The 23,725-nt window shown below is 40.2% G+C and overlaps 1 protein-coding gene across 14 annotated transcripts in view; it reads left to right on the forward strand.

Annotated features, from left to right (window-relative positions):
- The window catches only part of SYNE1 (spectrin repeat containing nuclear envelope protein 1), a 291,021-nt gene that overhangs the window by 249,716 nt on the left and 17,580 nt on the right, over positions 1 to 23,725 (forward strand). For 8 of the 14 annotated variants that reach the window (XM_082215141.1, XM_082215140.1, XM_082215146.1 and 5 more), the window contains 10 exons: positions 3,680 to 3,842; positions 7,708 to 7,895; positions 8,935 to 9,085; positions 12,023 to 12,205; positions 12,391 to 12,528; positions 14,225 to 14,416; positions 15,072 to 15,405; positions 16,783 to 16,851; positions 18,538 to 18,680; positions 21,332 to 21,458. In XM_082215141.1, the coding sequence (XP_082071267.1) occupies positions 3,680 to 3,842; positions 7,708 to 7,895; positions 8,935 to 9,085; positions 12,023 to 12,205; positions 12,391 to 12,528; positions 14,225 to 14,416; positions 15,072 to 15,405; positions 16,783 to 16,851; positions 18,538 to 18,680; positions 21,332 to 21,458 (1,688 nt within the window). The remainder of the gene's footprint in view (positions 1 to 3,679; positions 3,843 to 7,707; positions 7,896 to 8,934; positions 9,086 to 12,022; positions 12,206 to 12,390; positions 12,529 to 14,224; positions 14,417 to 15,071; positions 15,406 to 16,782; positions 16,852 to 18,537; positions 18,681 to 21,331; positions 21,459 to 23,725) is intronic. The other 6 variants (XM_082215142.1, XM_082215151.1, XM_082215145.1 and 3 more) reach the window with 2 other exon arrangements.

Genomic DNA, 23,725 nt, shown 5'->3' on the forward strand with positions numbered 1-23,725 from the left:
CCAAGCTTCTTAAAGCAGCATGCCCAGGGATTTTCAGAATCGCTGCAGGTTTTCCTAGAACACTGACTCCCAAGGATACTGCTGCATATTTACCTCAAAGGAGATAAAAGCTACTCTGTCTGCAGCTGTGCTGTGGTCTGTCTCTCACATACACACAACAAGAACTACATTCATTCCATTGTCTTTCATGACATTTTCCTGCACATCTATTTGAGTTAGTATGTGTCCTTGTTCCCACACAACTGTGTTTCCTAGATAACATGCATGCAAACAAATCCCGTAAGCCCTGATTCAAGCCAGAGAGCAAAACGGCTGGAGTAAGCCCATGGACACATGTTTATTTTCCATGTTGTTTGAAGCACAAATTATGTTGCTAGGTTTAGTCAAGGGATTTGCCATTTGATGAATGAAAAGCTATTGATAGCTCTGTCATGATTTCTACTTAATCTTCTCCAAACCCAAAGCGTGTGGATATATCCCTCAGGCTTTGATTCTAAGCTTACCTAAGTCAAAGCAGGTTTACAATGTGAGGTTTTGGTTCAGTTGCTGGTGTTTAAAACTTAAAAGTGTTTATTTAATTCACACTTTCCTTCAGGCAGAGGTGGAAAGCTGCCTGGTATGTTGCCAGAAAAACCTGCAAAAATGTCTAGAAGAGCTCCCAAGTGTTTGCTTTCCCTGTTCCCTCCCCCCCCCCCCGAATATAGACATAAGGAAAATGCTGCAATTAGTCTCAGTGCCTTCATTTATGATCTTATTTTTACTTTTAATCTGTTTTCGGTATTGCTGTTTCATATATTAACCAACCAGCAAGGGGGAAATTGTGCCTTTTTTTCAATCCCTCTATAGATCTAAGTCCTTTTCTCTTCTGGAATCACTTTATTTTTATTTGAAGGTACAGTGCTTTTAGCTCCACCTGCAATTGTGCAAATTTGCACTGTGAATGCTTCACAATTACAGGGTGGGAATGCCTGGTTGTGACTTTTCTACCACTTTGCTTTTTAATTAAGACCATCTGTGAGCGTAGTAGGTAAGCCACACCCTTTCCATGCGACTGCGCAGCAGCAGCCCTAGGGTGTTCAGGCATTATGGGAAAACACTGCTTGGAGATCAGACTGGGACCTGTCAAGCTAAAGATTCTAAAAGCTGCACATGCACAGGGTGGACCTACGTATACCTTTTGGTTTAGGCTGCTCTCTCCTGACAGACTGGCACCTATTCCAGCACTTTGTGTCTGAAAAGGCAACTACAGTCATACCTCGGGTTACAGCCACTTCAGGTTGCGTTTTTTTGGGTTGTGGACCACCAAAACCCGGGAGTACCGGAATGGGTTACTTCTGGATTTTGGTGGTCGTGCATGCGCCGAATCGCAACCCGTGCGTGCGCAGACGCGGGTTGCGAACGTGCATCCCACACGGATCACGTTCGCAACCCAAGCATCCACTGTATTGCATATACATTTTGGAATATGTTCTATTCAGAGTGCAATATCCAAGGCTCACATTGGGGCAGGGGTGCGAGAGCCTTCAGTGAAATCCTATCTTCTGGGTACTCTCCCCACCACAACCATTTTAAACCAAATTATGCCTGCTATAGCCATCTAAACACAGGAGCCAATTCCTAGGGGCTGAGGTCCCTTTGCCCCCCTCCCCCAATAAAATATTTGAGGGGGTTGCCCAAAAATTAATGAGTATTCCCATTCAAATACTGTGCATGCACCACACCTTGTGATCAATTATGAGGGGGGGGGCTACCTCTTTCTTCTAAAACAGCTGCTACAGGACCTGTCAGAAAAGGTAGCAGGACCAGTCCCTTCTGCGCCCTGTAATTGAACACTGTAAAAACACTCTGGCATATCTTTTATTAGGAATCTGTTAATTAAAGGGAAATTGTTTCCCATGGGGGGGGGGGTCCATGTAAATCATCCATAAGTTTGTTCATTACTTTTCTTGTTTTGAAAAGAATTCCTTCATCTGCCTTCACTAATTTTCCTTGCTAGTCTTTTTCAAGGCTAATGGGGTGAAATTGTATGTAACATTTTGCTTTAGAAATATTTGATAGATTTGCTGTCATGAAGAAAATCAAAGTTGTAAAATCAAAGTAAATACTTTGGGCGCATTTTGTGTGTCATTGTGACAAATAGTACTTGGTTTTCTAAATGTAACTGTTCTGCTTCTAGGTAGTATTTCTTTGAAAATCATTTAGCCTTCAGTTGACTATCACATTTATGTTGTGAGAAGAGCAGTTTGTTTATATAACACTCAGCCACTACCGGGATTTTGGGGAAAGTTTTATAAAGCACTTCTTTTATTTGTGTGTGTGTTTTAGAGTGTATATTATAAGAAATATATTGTTTTAAATTTAAATTTGAATGAGAGAAAGAAATACAATTTAATATAACATGCTGTAGCCCTTGGAAAACAAAGTGAATTTGTATTTAGTTGCTTATGAAAGTTACGTTCCAAAAGCAGCCAAACAGAATTGTTAATTTTCTTGTTACGCACCAGTGTACTTGTAACAAGGTTTCAGTAAAGGCCCCTGCAGATTAGTAAATCTGTTCCTACTGAAGTTGACAAATGGCTGTTTGAATATGTGAACCAGCCACTTCTTTTCTCCACATGATCCTTTCCATCATGTGGAAGGTCCTGTGGAGAAGTATAAGTGCTGAAAGCCCACACCTGTTTTCTATGCAATCCTGTATGTGGGAGTAAAGAAGTACTTAATTGTACAGGGAAGAAAAAAGAAGCAAAATAAATTGGCCCAAAGATTTTTAGGGCCAAGTTTTTTTCTGTTTTACATTCAGCTTTTGTTTTGAGCTGTGCCAATGGTTCGTTGTGGATATAGCTTAACCACAAAAGACAATACACTGTTCTGCATCAATTATGTTGTTAGAGATTAAAATGTTGGCAAAAAATAGTGCAATCTTGGGTTGGGGAAAAATGTGATAGCCCCACATGAAAAGTTATGCACTGATTAGCGAGGTCTGGATTCCCCATAACAACTACACAGTTGTTGCACTAAGAAAAAATAACCTGAAAAATTCTGAATAATAGCTCATTTCTTTGTTAATCAAGATAAAAGTTAAGGTGGCTGTTATCAACGGCAAACACTACTTGGACCAAAATGGGTACCAAGAAGCCTTTTCTTTCTCTTAGAATCATAGAATCATAGAATCATAGAGTTGGAAGAGACCACAAGGGCCATCGAGTCCAACCCCCTGCCAAGCAGGAAACACTCTTAACAGCACTGCATCTTGAAAGAACTACTTCTACAGTAAAAAGAGTAGTGCTACAGTAAAAAATAATGCTACAATTCACTCTTACATCTGAAAGCATTTTGTTGTTGTGTTTAGTACTCCCAGCGTGTTCTGAGAACTGAGCTGTAGAGCCCAAGACTTCAGAAATAGGGTTTTTAGAGATACGTTTCAGATTTTTCTATGTATATTAATCTCACAAAAATGTTTTCCTATTTGGCAGTGCCTTCTGTGTCAAGATGTGGTCATGAAATAAGATACATTTTGTTAAAAGTATAAGCCCTTGTTTATAATATTTGTACCTAAGTGCGTGGTGCTCAGATGTAAAAGCCCAACTACTTCTGTACAGAAAATTACGAGAATAAAGATGCTGTTTAACAATGCAGACTATTAAGTAACATACTCATGATCTTGCCTGTGATCCTGCAGGATGAAGAAGCTGAAGGAGACCCTGGTGGCAGTCCAGCAGTTGGATAAGAACATGAGCATCTTGAGATCTTGGCTTGCCCACATTGAGTCAGAATTGTCCAAGCCCATTGTCTATGAAACCTGTGATTCCGAGGAGATTCAAAGGAAACTAAATGAGCAGCAGGTAAAACAAAAATCTGAGGTAGAAGAACAAAAAAAAAAAATCATGAAACACCCACACTCCCCATTGCACAAAGGTGAGAGTGATCCAAGTGTGGTACAGGCTTGGGCCTGCTGTATCCAGCTCAATATTGCAAGAGGGCAGTGAGAGGAAGATGCCCTTAAATTTCATGGCAGGTGATGCTTATAGCATTACTCTGATAGAGTCTTCTGCTGTCAACATGGAACTGCTCACTGACCCTACCAAATGAGGTAAGGCACTGTGATGTTATGTCCAGAATGTCAGCTTCTGCTGTAATTAGCTTTTCATTGTGTGGGAGTTTTGGAGTGGATTGCGAGGCACTGTTTACTGCCATAGACTTAGAGGAAGCCTTCTGTGTTTGTACACTGCAAGCATTATAAATGCCTGAGACTCTCCATACTTGGGGATGCCAAAAGATATGTTCATCGTTGGCTGTTTTTAAACATGTGCTATAATTCCTTTGCATGCAGAGTTGCATGAGCTATACAGAAATAATGTTTAACTTTCAAGCTTGTGCATAACCTGCAGAGCCATGAACACAGAACGAGAAGAATGAAGGGGGGGGGGACCTGAGCCATTGTTAAGATGTTGAGCATTCATTGTATTGTTTTTTGGTTATATGAATCTGTAGCCCTAAAAATGCCCTTTAGAGATCTCAACTCGCCATTTTCTTTCCATACATTTACTTAATCATAAGGTTTTCTTCTTCTTTTTAAAATAATTTTCGGCATACCCCATTCTAAGTGCTTGCTTAGAAAAAAATCCATATAGGAGTCAAAGAATCATAGCTTTCTCACTACAACTGAAAAGCTACTTTTGGCAAGACCCAACTGTAGCTTTTACAATGTCTAAAGTGAAAAGGCTGAGCACAAATTTACTCACATTACCTTTACACTGGAATGGATGGATTAGTCTATTTTGGGTCCACATCAGTTTTGCATATGACCATTCATAAGTCTGTGTTTCTACATTAATCTGCAGCTTTAAGAAAGTGTCCAAACAAAAATGTGCATTTGGATTAGATAGATAGATATAGCTATATCACAAAATTTCTAAATGTATTTTGTCCTAAAGTTAAATGCAGTGTTTTGGGTATTTTCTTTAATGAAAGAACTGCAAAATTCAGAGGAATGCAAAATTTGATTCACACATTAGTCCAGGAGATGTTGCATTTTGCAAAGTTAACCCCCCCCCCAAAAAAAAAAGCCAGCATGGGCTGGCGGGGAGAGGGCAGATCGTTCCATCTGGCAAGCAGAAATGCTTGGGCTGATAGAATGATCGCCTTGGCATGATGTTGAATTCCACCCCTGGTGTCTTCCTGATAGAGCTCACTATATTGGAACTTTTCCAGTCAGTGTGCTTCTCCAAAGCATGTGTCTTCAGGAAACATGCCACAGGGCTAAGATTAATAGTGAAACCCTACCTAGAAAGTTAAATGGGCCTCACTTTCAGGTAAGTGTACATAGGATTGCAGCCTCTGGGTTTAAAGGCCAGAGACTGCCTACAATGAAATGCATGATGTAGATTTTGACTGGGGCATACAGGTACATATGGACACAAAATTACATTACCTGGTTAATATCTAGTCACCTATGCAGATGTTTTTCATTTCGAAAAGATCACAAGAATACTGTATGTGCACATGCACAAAAAATAAGAAAAAAAAGCTTTAAATACGGAAAAATATAATACTCTGTAATACTATGAACTAAGTTTCACTGAACTCAGTGAGACTTATTTCTGAGAAGGCCCCAGAAAAAGGATTGAACCATTAATATATTTTCTGTGGGGGTCATTCTTTACCCCAGAGGCATATATCTTGCAAATCCTGCAAGCTAGTGACTCTGCAGCTTTGCCCAGACACTAGTACTAATATATTCAAAGTAAAACTAGGTACCATTTATTCACAATTATACTCTGGCATAGCAATGTATCTAAAATGGGTTGAATTTGTACCCCGCAGTCAAAGGGTACAGAGTTGAAACTAATGGACCTAACTTAGTCATCAATTTCAGTGGCCTACTCTGAGCTTTTCTTTCTTTGACAATCACTCATGGCCGGGTAAGATTGCCTTCCATGAAAACATGTTTGTATTACTACTTAGAGCACTGCTCCTGGTGTTATATTTCCTGTTACACACACACACACACACACACACACACACACACACACACACACTATTCAAGGAATGGAAGAGAAGAAATAATAATAATAAATAATAAATTTTATTTATATCCCGCCCTCCCCAGCCGAAGCCGGGCTCAGGGCGGCTAACAACAATCAAGGCATAGTTTGAAACATGGGAGGAAACTAAACGTTTTGGAGAAATGTAAACAAGGCAAAATGTTGTCAAGGAAGGAGTGTGAAATGTTACTGGAACTTCAAACCAAGTGACATCTTCTCACTGGAAACTTGTCCCATAGTTATAGCTATTCTTGCTTCACAAGAATAATTCCAGGTTTTAGAAATTTTCAGTAATCTGAGAATTGTTGTTGTACTGTTCAAGTTTAGTCCAGAAGGGATACTGTAAACTGTTGAATCACATGCTTAGGGTTAACTTCTTTTATGAGGATGATTCCATTGCCATATGACCCACCCACCCACCCATCCATTTAGTAATTTCCGTTTGTACTGCAGATATCACCATGTACTGTATAGCACACATGCGTCTCACACTAACCTTTTTATCTATTGAATTGTTTCAGGCAAAGCTGGCCCTTGAGGAACACATACCATCCTGTATTTTACATTAGCCTGTATTTTAAAATAATATAGTCTATATTTATCCATATTCCTCCAAACAGGGATCATATGGGACCATGAAAGATGTATATATGGCACAACATAGCAGATACAACCCAGAAGGCACCATTGTTCACATCAGTAATTCTTGTCTGAGGCAACTCCTGTTGAAGTTAACAGAAGATGCACACTTGCACTGTTTTGTGAATTGTTACTAGATAATTTTCTAGATCAGTTAGGCTCTGATTTGATAAACAAAAATCAATATTTGTTAATCAGAAATGTTCACTAGTTATTAAAATTAAGCTACTTGCCTTTGTTGGCATATTAAATATTGTAAAACTTAGTTTAACATAACTCCCTTTAATTCCAGACTTTAAGGTTTGTATAAACTATGCTAACTACTTACAACAATAAGTTCCCAGCTGGTTAATGATAGAGAAATGACGATAAAGGCTAAACAAAGACCATTTTAGTTTTCAAATCAAGTCGTTGCAGGGAAGCACTTTGGGTGCTTTGAAGTGCCACTCAGTTGTCTGACACCTGAAAGAGAAGTTACTCAGAAATTCAATTCATTTGATTGTATAAGGATTGTTATTTCATAATTCAGCAGAGAGGTTTAAGAGGATTTTCAGGGTTCAAAGAACTGCTCCTAGATAAACTCAATATTAAATTGAAAGAAAGGAGTGCTTACTTTGTGTAATCCATACTATGTATTATCAATGTTATCAGCATAACTTTTTCCTTCTTTTTAAGCAAAAATATTTGTGCTAATATAGCTAGTACAAAAGACTTTGCTTTACTTTTACTTTAGAAGAACACAGTTGGGTAGGTGTGGTGACTGACTGCTTCCCTCTCCTCCCTAAATGTCACTATTTCAGTGGACCTTACTTTTCAGTACATGCACTTAGAATCTGAGTCAAAAACTGTTGGACAAGTTGATAACCACTCATCATAGAATGGCTTTTTTGTAATCAATTGCCAAATAGGCTGCTTTCATCCATTTCTGTTCCAAGTTTGCCTTGCTTGCTTCTGCTGCATATTTTTTTAAAGCTTGCCTCCTCTTTTGTCTAAGATGTTTACAAGCTCATCTGTTGACCTATAGGAGCTGCAAAGGGACATAGAGAAACATAGCACTGGAGTTGCATCTGTCCTCAACCTTTGTGAAGTTCTGCTCCATGACTGTGACGCCTGTGCCACTGAAACAGAATGTGACTCCATCCAGCAGGCCACACGGAACCTGGACCGAAGGTGGCGGAACATCTGTGCTATGTCAATGGAAAGGAGACTCAAGTAAGCGCTCAACCCAGAGAGTCCTCAGATGATTCTCAGTATTTCTTAGAATGGATGAAACCTTGTCAGTTCTGTATTCAACAGAGTACCCACTGCTGGATCTTGGCCCAAATCTTTGGGCTGGATCTAAACATAGAGTTGTGTGCATATAGTTCAAGCAATCTGATTGTGCATATATAGTTCAAGGAGTCTGTCACTGCTGCACATCCTAAAAACATGTTTTGCATGCAAAAGATCTCAGGTTCAATCTCTAGCATATCCATTCAGGGCTGGGAAAGACACTTCTCTAAAACCCAAGAGAGCCATTGCCAGGCAGTGTAGACAATGCTGAGCTAGATGGGTGAATGATCTCTATATAAGGTAGTTTCCAACATCACAGTGAATGTTTTGGGGTGTTGGTTATTGTTTTTTAAACCCATTGATAAGTTTATTATTATTATTATTTATCTCGATGACTATTTTATTTCCTTTGATGATTTACAATTTAATTCTGTGAGTCCCTGTATGATTAGTAATTTGCTATACTGCATGATGGACATACCAATTCATGTGCTAGTAAAAGGAAGCCTCCAAGATGTTTTGTCCCTTAAATTCAACATAGGGCAACTACAGAGAATTTAATGCACAGAGAAAGTTTCTTTTTGTGCTCAGAAATCATTAGAGAGCAGCTGTAGTTTGTAAAAGCAAGATTGCATTTCTGGACCTATTCTGCTCAGCACTTGGTTTACTGTACCCTTATTATAAACATCTTACAATTTTTATATGAATTCCAAATGAGAATTTGCCATGTATAAAGAGAAAAATCAACAGCCCACAGCTGTCTTGCTCCAGCTCAGCCAACGATTTTCATTGCTTGTTAATCAAACTTACTGTCAAGCTTTGGTTAAGAACCAGTTATTGTTCAGTACAACTGTTGTTTGCTTGGGCATGCTTAAGTTTGCAGCATGATTTCCCTGTTGCAGCTGGCGAAGTAAATGAGAAGTTGAAAAATCATTAAAGTGAATCACATCCTATCCTCATTTTTCATTTTCTGCTTCAGGATTGAAGAGACATGGAGACTGTGGCAAAAGTTCCTGGATGATTATTCTCGCTTTGAAGATTGGTTAAAAATTTCTGAAAGAACAGCTGCTTTCCCTAGTTCTTCTGGCGTACTGTACACGGTTGCTAAGGAAGAACTAAAGAAATTTGAGGTGACTTGTTACATTTGAAATATATTACCTTTTGATCCTATTACAGCAGTGAGCGTATTCTTGCCCTGTCAGAGAGCATGTTACTTGATAGGGAAGTTCTTTATTAATATAGAATGATTAATACTTTTGCAGCCATCTCATGAGAAATAATTGGCTAGAGACAAAGAAAGCTCACCTTTTCCATAATGCTATAGGCCTCAGTTTCTTCTGCCCACCCACCCCTTCTCCTTTAGCACAGCTACAAGAAGGCAATAGGATGTTTTCCCTTCTGTTTTTAACTCACTGTAGTTAATTCTTAAGTCCTAAACCAGACAAACTAGTTAGTGTTAACTCTGGGTTAAGTAAACAAGCTAGCTTCAAATCTGGTTAATACTGGCTTGTTTTCCTAAACTGCATTTCAACACCAACCACAGTCGATGGTTCCAGCCTAACAAGTATCCATGGTCAGTTGAAAATTGGAAGCAAAACCTTCTAGTCTCATCCTTGAGAAAAGTGGCAAGAGGAGTGGGCACAAGGCTCATGCATGAATGCTAAATAGTGAGTTAGCAATATGTGTGAATGCAGCCATTGTTTCCAAATCTCCAAATCATTCTTTGAAGGAATGGGAATTTATCAAGAGTCTTTAGTTACTGCTTAATTCAGGCAAACCATAGGTAATCTTTAACCTTCATACCAGTATTGGAAAACAGCTTCAAAATATAGGTTCTAATTCTGGTTTGGCAAGCATATGCAAACCATAGTTTGCCAATTTCAATGCAAGCAAGCTTTGCCTGAACCAGGAAGCAGCTAACTGGCTCTAATTGGCTCATTGGCATGATTTAGGGGACTGGAAATATTTCACGTGAACACTATGAGTTTTCTGATTGTACAATGTAGAGAACTGTTCAAAACATTATTTGCCATCCAATTTTATGCAAGTTTTTAATTTTTAAAAACTTGGTAATTTCCCACCATCCTTTCTTTTCTCTTTAATTTCATTTGCAAACTATTGCTATGCTCTTCCAAGTAGGACTTCATCATGCGAACACTCGTATGCATTATTAGGTTTGCAGGATGAGTAATCAATTTCTCTGAAGAAAAACGTTCTTCAAACTTTTCTTCTTACTCATTTCCTCTGCCCCTAACTCACTGAAGAGTCATATATTTAATGATTTCCGCTGAAACTCAACAAAGTATATTTATTAGCCTTTCTTATTAAAACTGGCTTGATTTCATCTTGAAGCTAGTGTCCTGTAATTTTTGTCTCATCTTGTATTCTCACTGTTTCAAATCACTTTCCCCTTCCTACATGCGGAATTGTATAAATTACTGTAGAAAAAAAATTAACTGGTCACTGAAAAGCTCCAAAAATAATTCTAGTTGGCTTTAGAACTTTTCTTTCATTCACTATTTCTATATTCTGTCACAGAATAAGGATTTAAGGTGACAAAAGGCAAAAGAAGGTGAGATTCCTATAACAATTGTGTAGAAGTGGAACAGCATCATTTTCTGAAATGCCACCTTCTATATACAGTTTCTTAAACGCACAGGAGCCTCTCCTTGTTTGTGAATTGTTACACCACAAGGTTTTTAAAAACCATACATTGGTCTTTTCTGTAGAGTTTGTATGTACCAAGAACCTAAATGGTTATCAAGATTGGTCTTGAGTTTCTCTGATTATGTCCTTAATGGTGCTTTTGGTTCATTATCAGGATGAGGATTCTAAAATTCTAGCTTAGCTGATGTGACGGTTCTCCTCATGCCATTGCCATTAACCAGCGACTGGGGCTTCAGGCTTAAACACACTCACCTAGGAACAAGTCTAAATGACTTAATTCATTTGTGTGACTTAATTCATTTGTGTGACTGTGTGACTTAATTCTGAGAAGATATTTTTTGAACTTCACTGTAAACGAGGTTGCTAAAGTCAGTTTAGAAACATGTTCTTGTTAATACAGCACTGAGAGCTTGAAAGCATGTGCAGCTGTCCATCCTTTGAACAAAAGTTACTAACAGATTACATGGCAACTGTGGTTCACTAGACATAAGGGCTGCCTGTTATAAAATGTATTTGTGATACATTTAGAGACAGGTGCATTTTGTTTCTGTAAGAGAGATACTTTGCTGATCTTAACACATGTTTTGTTCCTCTGATTACCATTTCCATTGCATTTGAAAACTCTCTTCTCTTCTTTTCTCTTCGTTCTTTCTTACCTATCCACATTTTTACATTCCACGTATTGACATTTAACCTGAGTTGTTAATTAATGGGAAGAATCATGTGGGGATTTTTGCTGCTTCAAAACTTTTAATAACTCAAGGAAAAACACCAAGCTACAGGACAACGGAAAAATTATGAGTAGGATCTTTAGCCAATTTGTTGTAATGGAAAATTCATTCCCACTCCCAATGTTGATTTAGCACACACACACACACACACACACACACACACTATCTACTTAGTTTTCCAAGAGGATATTTTGTAGAATCACAAATGATTACTGCCCAACATCCTATCTCAGTCCTTGAATTCCCATAACAAAAAAGGTTTTGATCATATGAGACTCACAAATGGAGAGACTGATGTTGTACTGAGGTCCTACTTGCAGGCTTCCCATGGGCATCTTATTGGCCATTTTGAAAACAGGATGCAACTCTAGATGTGCTTTTGGTCTCATCCAGTGACATCCCAGTATCACATGTGTTGTGTAGCTCTGGATTCACTTAAGGGAAAACTGAATTGATTTATTCTTAGTAGAATATTGTAGCACCAATCAAAAGTCACTTCTTAAATTACCCCTTCATACATGCATGTAATATCCTTGATAGTAATTTCCATCTACAAAGATCTCTTCTCTTCTGTGGTCCTGTTGCCAAGGCCAAGGACAAGGAAAATACAAACCATGATTTACAGAGGCCAGTGCTCTAATAGGCTCTTTTGTTGCTGCTATTCTTTAGGCTTTTCAGCGACAAGTTCATGAAAGCCTGACTCAGCTGGAACTGATTAACAAGCAGTACCGCCGCTTGGCCCGAGAGAACCGCACTGACTCTGCTTGCTGCCTCAAGCAGATGGTCCATGAAGGAAACCAGAGATGGGACAATTTACAAAAGCGAGTGACCTCCATCCTCCGCAGGCTTAAAGTATTTCTCCATTCGTAGCTCATTCCTTATGGTGGTATATTTTTGGATCAGGGGAAGGGGGGAGTTGCTGTTGAGAACATTGCAGTTTTATTAATTGATGTGGTAGTTGTGGTGGTTCTGTTTAAGTTATGTTTGATAAAGTTGAAGGCTATAAGCATTTAAATTAGGTTTATTTCCTTTTTTAGCATTTCATTGGTCAGCGTGAGGAGTTTGAGACTGCACGCGACAGCATTCTAGTATGGCTTACAGAGATGGATCTACAGTTAACCAACATTGAACATTTCTCAGAGTGTGATGTTCAGGCCAAGATAAAGCAGCTCAAGGTATAGAAATGCAACCTATAGGCACACAGTAACAAAACCAAACAAAAAACCCCAATAAGCACTTTACGCATTATTTAAAAGGTTTATTCGGAGCAAGTTTCATAAACATGAAAATGGAAAGGAAAGCACTAAGTGGGATTCTCAGCCCACACCAAGTAAATCAGTTCTAGCAAGCGAAAGCAAACAGATGACATCTGAAAGTTTAATTGTTTGTTCACGAGTTGCTTTTCTTTACCCATATTTAGAGAAGAGATGGAGAAATGCCCAGCACAAGTCACTGGGTTGTATCTAAAGTAGCACCAAGTAAGCCTTCCATCAGTGCAAGGATTTCCACTTGCCCAAGACCACTACTTCCCCAGCGTGCTCCCTAAATCTGTACTGGATTTACCCTCAACCCTCCACAGCAGATATGGAGAGGGGACAAGGTGCACACAAGGGAATAGAGAGGAGAAGGTCCCTTGGCACAAGTGAACATTTTTGAGCTGATGGGACATTTCGGTTGTATAGCACCCAAGCTTTGTCCTAACTAAAGATTCTCAGATGGTAGCAGCCTTATACTGTATCAGGCCATTGGTCCATCTAGTGCAGTATTCTCCACACTGAATATTTCCATCCCTACACAGAGATTCTGGGGATTGAACCTGGACCTTTTGTAAAGTATGTGTTCTGCCACTGAGCCACAGCCCTTCCCTTCCATGTCACAGTGGGAAACAGTAGGTGGAGCAACGATTAAGGGTCCATCATCATTGCTTCTCTTGGTGGCAGTTGTGATTCCCCATACTCAGGAGTTCCTGGATTCAGGTCTTCTGCCAAATGTCTATGTTCCTATGATACTAGTGGCATGTTTTGTTTTGTTTTGTTTTGAAGTCAAGTCGACTTATCACCTGTGTGCCTATTTTGCATTCGCTCTACAGTGTAAAACAACTAAGGATACTTTTGTTCCAGGAATCAGGTCTGTGTGGTGAATATAGAACTGAATATAGACTCCCGACAGTAGATAGGATCACATCAGTCTTCTGTCTCAACTAATTATATCATTGGGCTATTGCTGAAGGCACCATGACTGAACAACTGTGTTGTAGATGGTGCCTCAAAAAACACATATATTTTGTTTATACTGATAACTGTTTAAATATTTTAAAACCTTGGTATGCACCTGAGTCTGAAAGAACTTAAATAAAGTGAAATTGTCGCCAACTAACATAACAGATTAGGAATGCAGGATCTTTATGTGTTATTTCCAGGTGGTGTATAATAACAATATAAAATAGAATGCAATATACATTATCTTTGTTGATTGGCTTCTTAAGCGGTTTGACAATGCAAAAGCATGGCTTGAGAATCTTTGTGTACTTCCTTCTATTTTGTTTACCTATGGGATAATCAACTGCCTGGTCATCTGTGTGCTTGGAATTACCACTTCCATTATCCCTAGCCAGTGCTGGCGCGGACTGATGGGAGTTGAAGTCCCGAGAGAACTGGAGAGCACTAGGTTACAGAAGACTGATCTAGATACTCTCCATAATATAAATGTTTTATAGATTTTTCAGTAAATGTACTAGTTTAATGGTTATCTGAACTGTCTTGAAATATCTGTATTTAAATAGCAGGTGGTATAATGATCATTTAATTAATATGTTTACTGGAAACATTTCACACACACCCCTTAAAATTTCATTATAACTATTATATGCAGGCCTTTCAGCAGGAGATATCATTGAACAACAACAAAATTGAACAGATCATTGCCCAGGGTGAGCAGCTGATAGAAAAAAGTGAGCCTCTGGATGCAGCTGTCATTGAAGAAGAGCTTGATGAGCTTCGGCGATACTGCCAGGAGGTCTTTGGCCGAGTTGAACGGTATCATAAAAAACTAATCCGCCTCCCGGTAAGTTTTTTTTTCACCATAAGCAATTGTTGAAAGCCTTACAGAGGTAGGACATTCAGTATGGCAAATTTAAAGCTTTGTGAATGCATAAGCATGAAATTTGCAAGATCAGAGCTACACAATCCATAATGGACTGCACAGTGGATCCCACTGGACCATTATTTTGTTTCTTTGCAGAAAGGTACACTTCTAAATAGAGAGAGGCATCATAATTCATTTAAGTTTCCAGGCTGAAAATGCAAAAGAGAGGTACATAAGAAATATCTGGAAATCAGACTGCTGTTTTCAGAAGATGAAAGAAAAGGACCTAGTACTGGTCCAAATGCATGACTATTTTGGCTCATTTCTGAGATACTGCAGTAAATTTCCTGACTGGAAGGAGATGTTATCTAACAGAGACAATTACCTGATAGGCAGCCATAGAGATGAGCACTAAACATACAAGACATGCTTATTTTTAGCTTTTTTATTAGTGTTATATGGGAGTTTTAAAAACAACAACAACACACCCATAAAACCAGAAAAGAAAGAAGCATAATGAGAATGTTGTGAGTTTGAATGTTACACAATGACACTTTTATCTTATTGACCTAGCTAGAGCTAGCACTGATCCATTGAGAAGACTATTAATTGACTCTTTAATGTTTCCTTCTAGCTCACAGATGATGAGCATGACCTCTCTGATCGCGAAGTGGATCTGGATGAATCGGGAGATCTTTCTGACATACATTGGCATGACAAATCTGCAGACAGTGTCCTCTCCCCACACCCTTCCTCCAACCTCTCACTGTCTCTTCCCCAGCCTCTCCGAAGTGAAAGGTCAGGACGTGACACTCCTGCTAGTGTAGATTCCATCCCCTTGGAATGGGATCATGACTATGACCTGAGCCGGGACCTGGAGACGGCCGTTTCAAGAGCGCTGCATTCTGAAGAAGTGGAGGGGCAAGAAGACAAAGAGTTTTATCTCAGAGGAGCAGCAAGCCTAGCAGGTATAATCACTCACCCATCTCTAATCTCTTCATACAGATCTGCAGGGACATTTCTAAGTCAGCTGACCTTTATTGGCCTAGTTCTTGGCGTAAAGTTGCCGGTTACATGAACAGCTCTGACATATGGTTGCTTTTTAGGAAATTTTCATAGACTGTCAGAGAAGGAACTGGAAGAGATTTTTTCAAACAGAATAGATTAGCTGGCGCTACCCTATTAGTCATAGCAGTCACAGAAGACAAATTTTCTTGGAAAACTTTGAGTTTAGTTAATAGCTTGGCTTGAAGTCATTGTGGTTCAGGGCCTAGTCTCATGAACTTTGATGAATTTTGTTTTTAATTAGCCCCCATGTGTTGAACTAGTAAAGGGAATGCTTCTGCAATGCCAGCTGCTGTATTCCCAGCCACCACAATGATGTGTGAAAAACCACCTCACATTGCCTTGCCTAGCACACAGCTAAAAGTCTGTGGTGTCAAATTCATGGGTGCCATGTTCAAAAAGGATCAGGCACACCCCTTTTTTAGGTAAGACAGGAGTTGACATCAGTGGCAATTTAGCAGTGCCGTTTTGACTCTTAAGACTCATGGGTTAAGCATGCTTAGCTGTGTGACCATGCTGGTCCTAGAAAATAATAATCATGCAGAATATTTTAACACGACAGTTTCTGTGGGACAGTGCAGCAGAGGTAAAAGGATGGTGTCAACTTGATCCTGTGAGTGTTTCCATAGTGCTATGGAATTTAATAAGACTCCCAAAAGTGAGCATAACATGCACATCTGCCACAAACCTAAGCCTGCTTTATATTTTTGTGTCCTGGTCCAATACATAGTTACAAAACACTGGTTTCCATGTCAAACAGGAAGCATGTGTATTCAGTTATGCTTGTTTCTTTGAAATATATACGCCTAACAATACAAAAACTAAGATTTAGCTGGGGATTACAAGAACATCCCTGCAAGGACAGACTAAAAGCCTAGCTTACCCAGCAAACACACTGTTCCCAGATGCTGTTCACCAGCAGGTCCCAGGGTTAAAATAAATAAATAAAAACAGATTAAAGTCACAGAATAGGCTTCTGTTCATGAGGCTTCATTATCAGAAGTACAACAAGATGGGGGTTGCATGTTTGGTCCTACTGAAATACACAGTTCTGGTCTCTCATCATGTAATTGCACATTAGGGTTTCCCCTTGTTGCCTGTTTCACTTGGATCCTTGAACCATTTTTGGAGAATACACAAAGATTAATTTCAGTTAATGTCTCAAAAGCAGTAGAGAACTGGTGGTTTTCTCTCCTTTTGGGAGATTCAGTGCCTGACGCAAAGGAGACTGAAATAATTGTTGATAAGCAGTCATTTTGGGTTGTGTTTTATTTTTCCAGATATAGTGATCCCTGGGAGCCCTGAGGCCTATATAAAACTTACTGAAAATGTTCTTAGAAATGTCTATGGTAGGCAACAGAAATCATAAAGATTGCCAGACCTAAACCACCAATAACACTGCCTTCTTTCTTGGCATATCTGCTTTCTTAGTCACTGCTTATCCCAGCCACTCTTCTTCACACATCAGTGCCAGCATGTTGATAGAAAATAAGGATATTTGCTTATATATTTAGTATTCTGCTTAAAATAATGGTATTAATATTCCTGTTGCATAGCCTATGAATTGAGGGGGAAATAGGTCATCTATGTAACTTTGTGCTTCCAGGGGAGAGGTGGGAGATAGAAATCATAGAATCACAGTGTTTTAAGAGAGTAAAAGGATATTTAGGATAACACACAGCTCAAAAGCCAGCGCCGGGCACACATCCGCAGCGTGGGGAGCCCTGCAGGAGTTCCCTGCAGGGCTCCCCATGCTGCGGATAGCAGCCTGCCGCCCTGCGCACAGGGCACCCTGAAGCAGAGCGCCCCACGCGCCGGGCAGACATTGGCCAGCCCCACAAGCTCGGGGGACAGCAGGGAGGCGCAGCGCCGCCATCCCGCTGTTCCTCGACCTGGTTCGGTTTCCCCGACCTGGTTTTGGGGGGAAATAAAGGGGGGGAAATTTCCTTTATTTCCCCCCAAAAAAACTAGGTGCGTCCTATGGGACGGAGCATCCTATGGGACGGAAAATACGGTATATTTATTTGTACAACACTATACACATCTCCTCAAAGGTTAGACTTTTTGAATTCAGAGGGACTTAGGTAAAGGGACCCCTGACCGTTAGGTCCAGTCGCGGACGACTCTGAGGTTGCGGCGCTCATCTCGCTTTATTGGCCAAGGGAGCTGGCGTACAGCTTCCGGGTCATGTGGCCAGCATGACTAAGCCGCTTCTGGCAAAACCAGAGCAGCGCATGGAAACGTGGTACCTATTTATCTACTTGCACTTTGATGTGCTTTCGAACTGCTAGTTTGGCAGGAGCAGGGACCTAGCAATGGGAGCTCACCCCGTCGCGGGGATTCGAACCACCGACCTTCCGATCGGCAAGCCCTAGGCTCTGTGGTTTAACCCACAGCGCCACCCGCACCAGAGGGACATACTTTCAAGTAAATGTGTATGTGCATGTTGAGACTATAAAATTCCCCAGCATTTATACGGGGTGTGTGGGGAGTGCATCAGTTTCTAGGCTCTTACCAGTTGCCTGCTAGCATAAATACAGTGGTACCTCTGGTTACGGATTTAATTCGTTTCAGGGTGCCATGCGCACCCCAAAAAATCCACACGGCATGATAGAGCGCTTCTGCGCACACCTGCGGTTCGCAGAGCGCTTCTGCGCATACACGAGCGGTGCGGCCATAACCCGAAGATTCCGTAACCTGGAGGTTATGCAACATGAATACCACTGTACAGTACTGCAAAATGCCTGAAGATACAATGAAACGAGTGCAGAGTGCTTAGTCTTCTAGAATTGTTTTGGGGAATTGAATTTTCCTGATATGTCCTGCTTAAAAAATATTCATTTCTCAGTACACACACTAACCAACATAGTTGCAGATATGTTTGTATAATAGTTACAAATCTATTTGTCACCTGCATGCTATTGTAATTAACTCTTTATCATGCTTTCAAAGCTAGCAGCACCACCTTCAGTATTTTTTCCTACTCACTGAGACATTTCAGTTTGGTAACATCTATCTGTCTATATTTTCTACAGGAGAACCATGTTCCTTAGAAACACACATCAGACAGCTTGACAAGGCCTTAGACACCAGCCGTTTCCAAATACAGCAAACGGAGAACATAATCCGCAGTAAAACACCAACAGGGCCGGAACTAGATTCTAGCTACAAAGGCTATGTAAGTACTGTGAGCTTAGCCCCCCTCGTGGCTGGACATAACATTGCTATTCGTTGCTATTTGTATTGTTGCTATTCGCAGTGTGTGTGTCTTACCTGAGCCTGTTTCAGTGTATCTGAAGAAGTGTGCATGCACACGAAAGCTCATACCAAGAACTAACTTAGTTGGTCTTTAAGGTGCTACTGGAAGGAATTTTTTTATTTTGACTATGGCAGACCAACACGGCTACCTATCTGTTACCTGAGCCAGTTGCTGAGAGGGTTTGGGGGGGGGGTAAAGTTAGCATCAGGTATAGAGTTCCTTCCATCAAATGCAAAATTTATTATTCCTTTTAGTTGTTGCACATTAGAGAGAGTTTGGATTTGATATCCCGCTTTATCACTACCCGAAGGAGTCTCAAAGCAGCTAACATTCTCCTTTCCCTTCCTCCCCCACAACAAACACTCTGTGAGGTGAGTGGGGCTAAGAGACTTCAGAGAAGTGTGACTAGCCCAAGGTCACCCAGCAGCTGCATGTGGAGGAGCAAACCCAGTTCACCAGATTACGAGTCTACCGCTCTTAACCACTACACCACACACTACACTACACTACACTACACTACACTACACTACACTACACTACACTACACTACCCTACACTACAAACAGCAGCCACTGTGCATGCAAGTCAATGGAGCATGAGGTTTTACCCAGCAATTAAGTGGTTGATTTGGACTGAGTAAATTTAAGTAATCCCACCTCTGGATTGCAATATTAGCAATGTTCTACACCACAGGAAAACCACTCTGCCAGCCTATCACTTCTACTTGTAATAGATATAAAAATGAATTGTACTGTGGGATTTTTGTCAGCCCAATCTGAATTTTTTTTGGGGGGGGGGCAGAGAAAGCAATAGAAAACACTGCAGAATTGTTGTAAGCTACTCTCAGCTTTAGCCCAGCTTTTGCAATATGGATCTAATACCTCTGGACAACATAGTAAATCACCTAGAGTCTGGCTCACAGCATGAGAGATACACTTCTGGGCTGTTATAAGTCACTCTTTTCTCTTTTCCAGGAATAGCTACTTTAAGCTAACAATTTAGGGACAGTGAACTGCTTTATTTTGGAATTTTCCTTACCGGGCTTGTTTCTTAAATGTCTCACACTGAATAAAAACTGAGAACTGGCAGGAGTTCTTTCCTGCCTTTAGAGTTTGAACTCACTCGCACCTGGTTTAGGTGCATTAAATGTTTTCGGTTCGACACTGATATCATTGGGCAACTTTTTCTTCCCTCCCTAGAGACACTGAAAAATAACTTCTTAGTGTAAACCAGGAAGTGATCTACCCAGACAATGATGGTGTTGTTTCTTCCATGTACATTTCCTCTTTCCTCCTGTTCAACCACTCTGTTCTATTTATCCATCTCAGGATTTTCCCTCACACCCTCTCAGTCTCTCAGCATTCTGTGCTATGATGGGGCTGTTTGTGGAGTTATCCTTCTGAAGCTTTTTTCCTTCTGTTTTTTTTTTTTTGGGGGTGTACATGTGTGCCACACATTTTAAATGTTTACTAAATTTATTATTATTCATACAGCACCTAAAGCTAAATCCATACAAAGACAAGAAAGGCTTGAAAAATAATTAAAAACAGGACAATACTAGGGGGGGGCGGGGAGGAAGGGAAAGGAGCTGGGAGTGAAGAGATTCATCCTCAGATTTCTTGAACGCCAAAATGACAGGAGGAAGAGCATTCCAGCGGTCAAGAGCTGCAATGGAAAGCAGACACAGGCAGGGAATAATAGAACTGGTAACTTATGAAAAAAGCAACAACCTAATAAATCACACCCACCAACATTTTGAAGATTTGTGTGACATGGTGAACTGTGATCTGGACAGGTGGGCAAGGATACAGTGAGCCATGCAACTAGTTCTGCTTGTGCAGGGGACTCTTGAACAGCTGCCACCACCACCACCATGTCACAACAGAAAACCTGTTTTGAAACTCATCTCTCAAAAGCAGTTTGTGATGCATAGAATCCTAGAATTGTGGTGTTGGAAGAGACCATGAGAGCCATCTAGTCCAACCCTTTGCAATGCTGTTAAATGGAAAAACCTTTTTTAAAAATTGCACTGGATGTACATCTTAAGTGGGGTTTTGTCCAAGGGTTTTTAGATCCCAATCTGGTGAATTACTATAGATTTAGTGCTTGCCCAGCAACAACTCACATCTCACTAAAGAAAAAATTAACAGTGATTCCTGAAGTGCCTGTTAAAAGCAAACTGTGATCTCAGTTTTAGCTTTATACTCTGCATTAGTTTCTTTGTTAAATATCTGAAATTTCAGCAATAGCAAAAACATTTCTGTTAACACATAATCTCTCTCTTTCTTGTGTTTAATTGCCATTAAAAACAAGGGGATAGCCATACAAAGTTTTCAAACCATTAAGACAGTGGAGTTCTATCTATCACATCATGGAATGACTTGTATTAAGAACTAGGATGCAAATTGTTTTGTAGTTAGAATCTTAAGATGTAATCCTATGTATACTTACCTGACTGTAAGCCCCATTGAACTCAATGGGACTTACTTCCTAGGATTTTGCTCTTAGTTCTGTTGTTTCTCCAGCATGGTCATGAATAATGAGAAGTGGCTTCTCTCTTTTTCAAACAGATGAAGCTTCTGGGCGAATGCAGTGGGAGCATAGATTCAGTAAGAAGACTTGAGCACAAACTGAAAGAGGAAGAGGAAAAGCTGTCTGGATTTATTAACCTGAACAGCACGGAGACACAAACAGCCGGTAAGTAATATTCAGAACTGAACTTGCAATGTGAGGAAAACAAGTGATAATGACATGCAGCATTGAACCATGGAAGCATATCGTACTGCTTGCACATCTGGGTGACAGCTTTTTATTATTCTTTACAATCTGATTTTGGAGCAGCACTGAGACTGCAGTGGCAGCTTTGGTTAATGGTCTTTACCAAGAGATTAGCAGGGGATTGCACAACCTTTTGGAATCTTTTGTTCACTGTTTGATCATGGAACACACATTATCATTGGTACATCAGGATGACAACAGTTTTCTGGGGCTCTTATCCAATTCTAAGTCCATTCTTGAGAGAGTATTTATGGAAGTTGGCTTAAGTTGTTCCACTCATTCTGAGTGAGAGAGATTCAAGAGGCTGATGCGAATAATTTCCTAATGATTTTATTTTAAGACTTGTATCAGGGTGACACACTATTTTAAATTTAATGAATTGTACGAAATGACTTTATGGGTCTTTATAAGAATTTGGAAGTGCCTGAGTTTTCTTAGCTCTAGTTTTAATCAAGTATTTTCCTTGAAGCTCTTAGGATAGACTCCTCTATGCACACTTAGCTAGGGAGTAAGTCCCACTGAGGTCAGTGAGGCTTTCTGTGAGTAACGTACATGAGCTTGCACTGCTGTTTTTCCTGTATGGCACCTAGTTAATATATGTTCCCAACAAATGTTAAATGTTGTTATAGATTATTATTTTTTAATAGTATATCTCAGAATCTTGGTGCTGCTTCCGTCTTGGCTTATGTTGAGGCAGTGGATGGAAGTGAGCTGACTGAATTTGTGAACAAACTGGAATACAGTAAGCCTGCAACTTACACACATTTTACTTGTGTACCTTCAGCTTCATGTGCATGGCAAAACAAACAAACAAGTAATGGGCAGAAAGGGGGCAGGGTTCTGAGGACAATGACTTTGGCAATCCCACCAGCCATTCAACTCCAATGGGTTTTGAATCCCAGTGCTTTTCTTCTAAAAAAATAGGTCCTGGTACTCAGCACAAAGTTATTACAGTAAATGCCTTTCTTCTAGAAAGTACCGCCAGAGAAAAAAAGCACTGGTTTTCACTATACATGATTTTCCCTTTAGGCATGAATATAACCCCCACATAAGTTGCAGGCTTACTGTAATGCTTATTGGGGATGTGGCTTTTAGGTTATGGATGAAGAGAGCAAAGCTCCATATTTAATACAAATTGACATAGACTGATCCAATATAAGGCTTGAAGTGCTACTGGAGGTCTAGGTAAGTAGCAGTCACCAAGATGAGAGGAAGGCTGTATCGATTTCTGTCACAGCAATCATGCAATTAAAAATGAGCATGCATTTCAAACTGAAATTAGAAATGGGTTTTTGTTTTTGTTTTAAGATTTTGCCTTGGAATCTGGAACTTTATGTAATGATGGAGCCAGGGGAGTGAGTGTCACAGTTAATTGAATCTGGTGGGAAATTCTCAGACTGATTTGCTTGTGTGAAGCTTCGTTATAGCCCTTAATGGAAACAGCATAGTATTCATCCCTTTCATTAGTTAATTTAGCATGTCATGATAATGATTAGTGCAGTTTTGGGATGCTGTGGTAAATTAATCAGCACAACTCCTTCTGTGAGGATTGTCTTGTTTGGGCTATTACTTTACCAATTAACAGAGTACAGAGTAAATACAGAATCTATATGTTTCCCAGCAAAATGTCCACTATAACGGGTGCAGTACGTATCGATGTGTGCCATATTTCTGAAGCAATTTCATTGTGAGGGAAATGCTTCCTGACGTAGGTGCCAACTCACCGGGTGCCCAAGCAACCACAAAATTCCTCATGAAGGGGCCGGGCACTCACAAATTGCACTACATGGAACCCACGGCCCCAGGCACCCAGGGTTGTGGGGCCAAGCTGGCATTCCTGCTTCCTGCCCTCAGATTATTAAATCTAGGGAGAAAATAAATAGCCATGAGGATTTCAAAACACACAGCATCTAAGTCAGGGCAAAGTTAGGCTTCCAGAAAACTTCTGCACCATCAGTACCACCAGCACCTTGCTCAGCCTTACCTAGAAGGGACTCTGAATGTCTCTCTGTGAGCTCTGTACACATTCCTTCCCCCATGATGCCCCTGTCAGTGGTATCTGGTCCAGGCAGTCCCCAAGTTCAGTGCATTACTTTTCATTCTAAGACTGGATGGCAGGCATTCACTTATATGAGTGTCCTCAGGTGTTACTATTGTCATGGAACCTAAGGGTTCCTGGTCAGCCC

The sequence above is a fragment of the Podarcis vaucheri genome (assembly GCF_965113315.1).
Source record: "Podarcis vaucheri genome assembly, chromosome: 3".
Lineage (NCBI taxonomy): Eukaryota > Metazoa > Chordata > Lepidosauria > Squamata > Lacertidae > Podarcis > Podarcis vaucheri.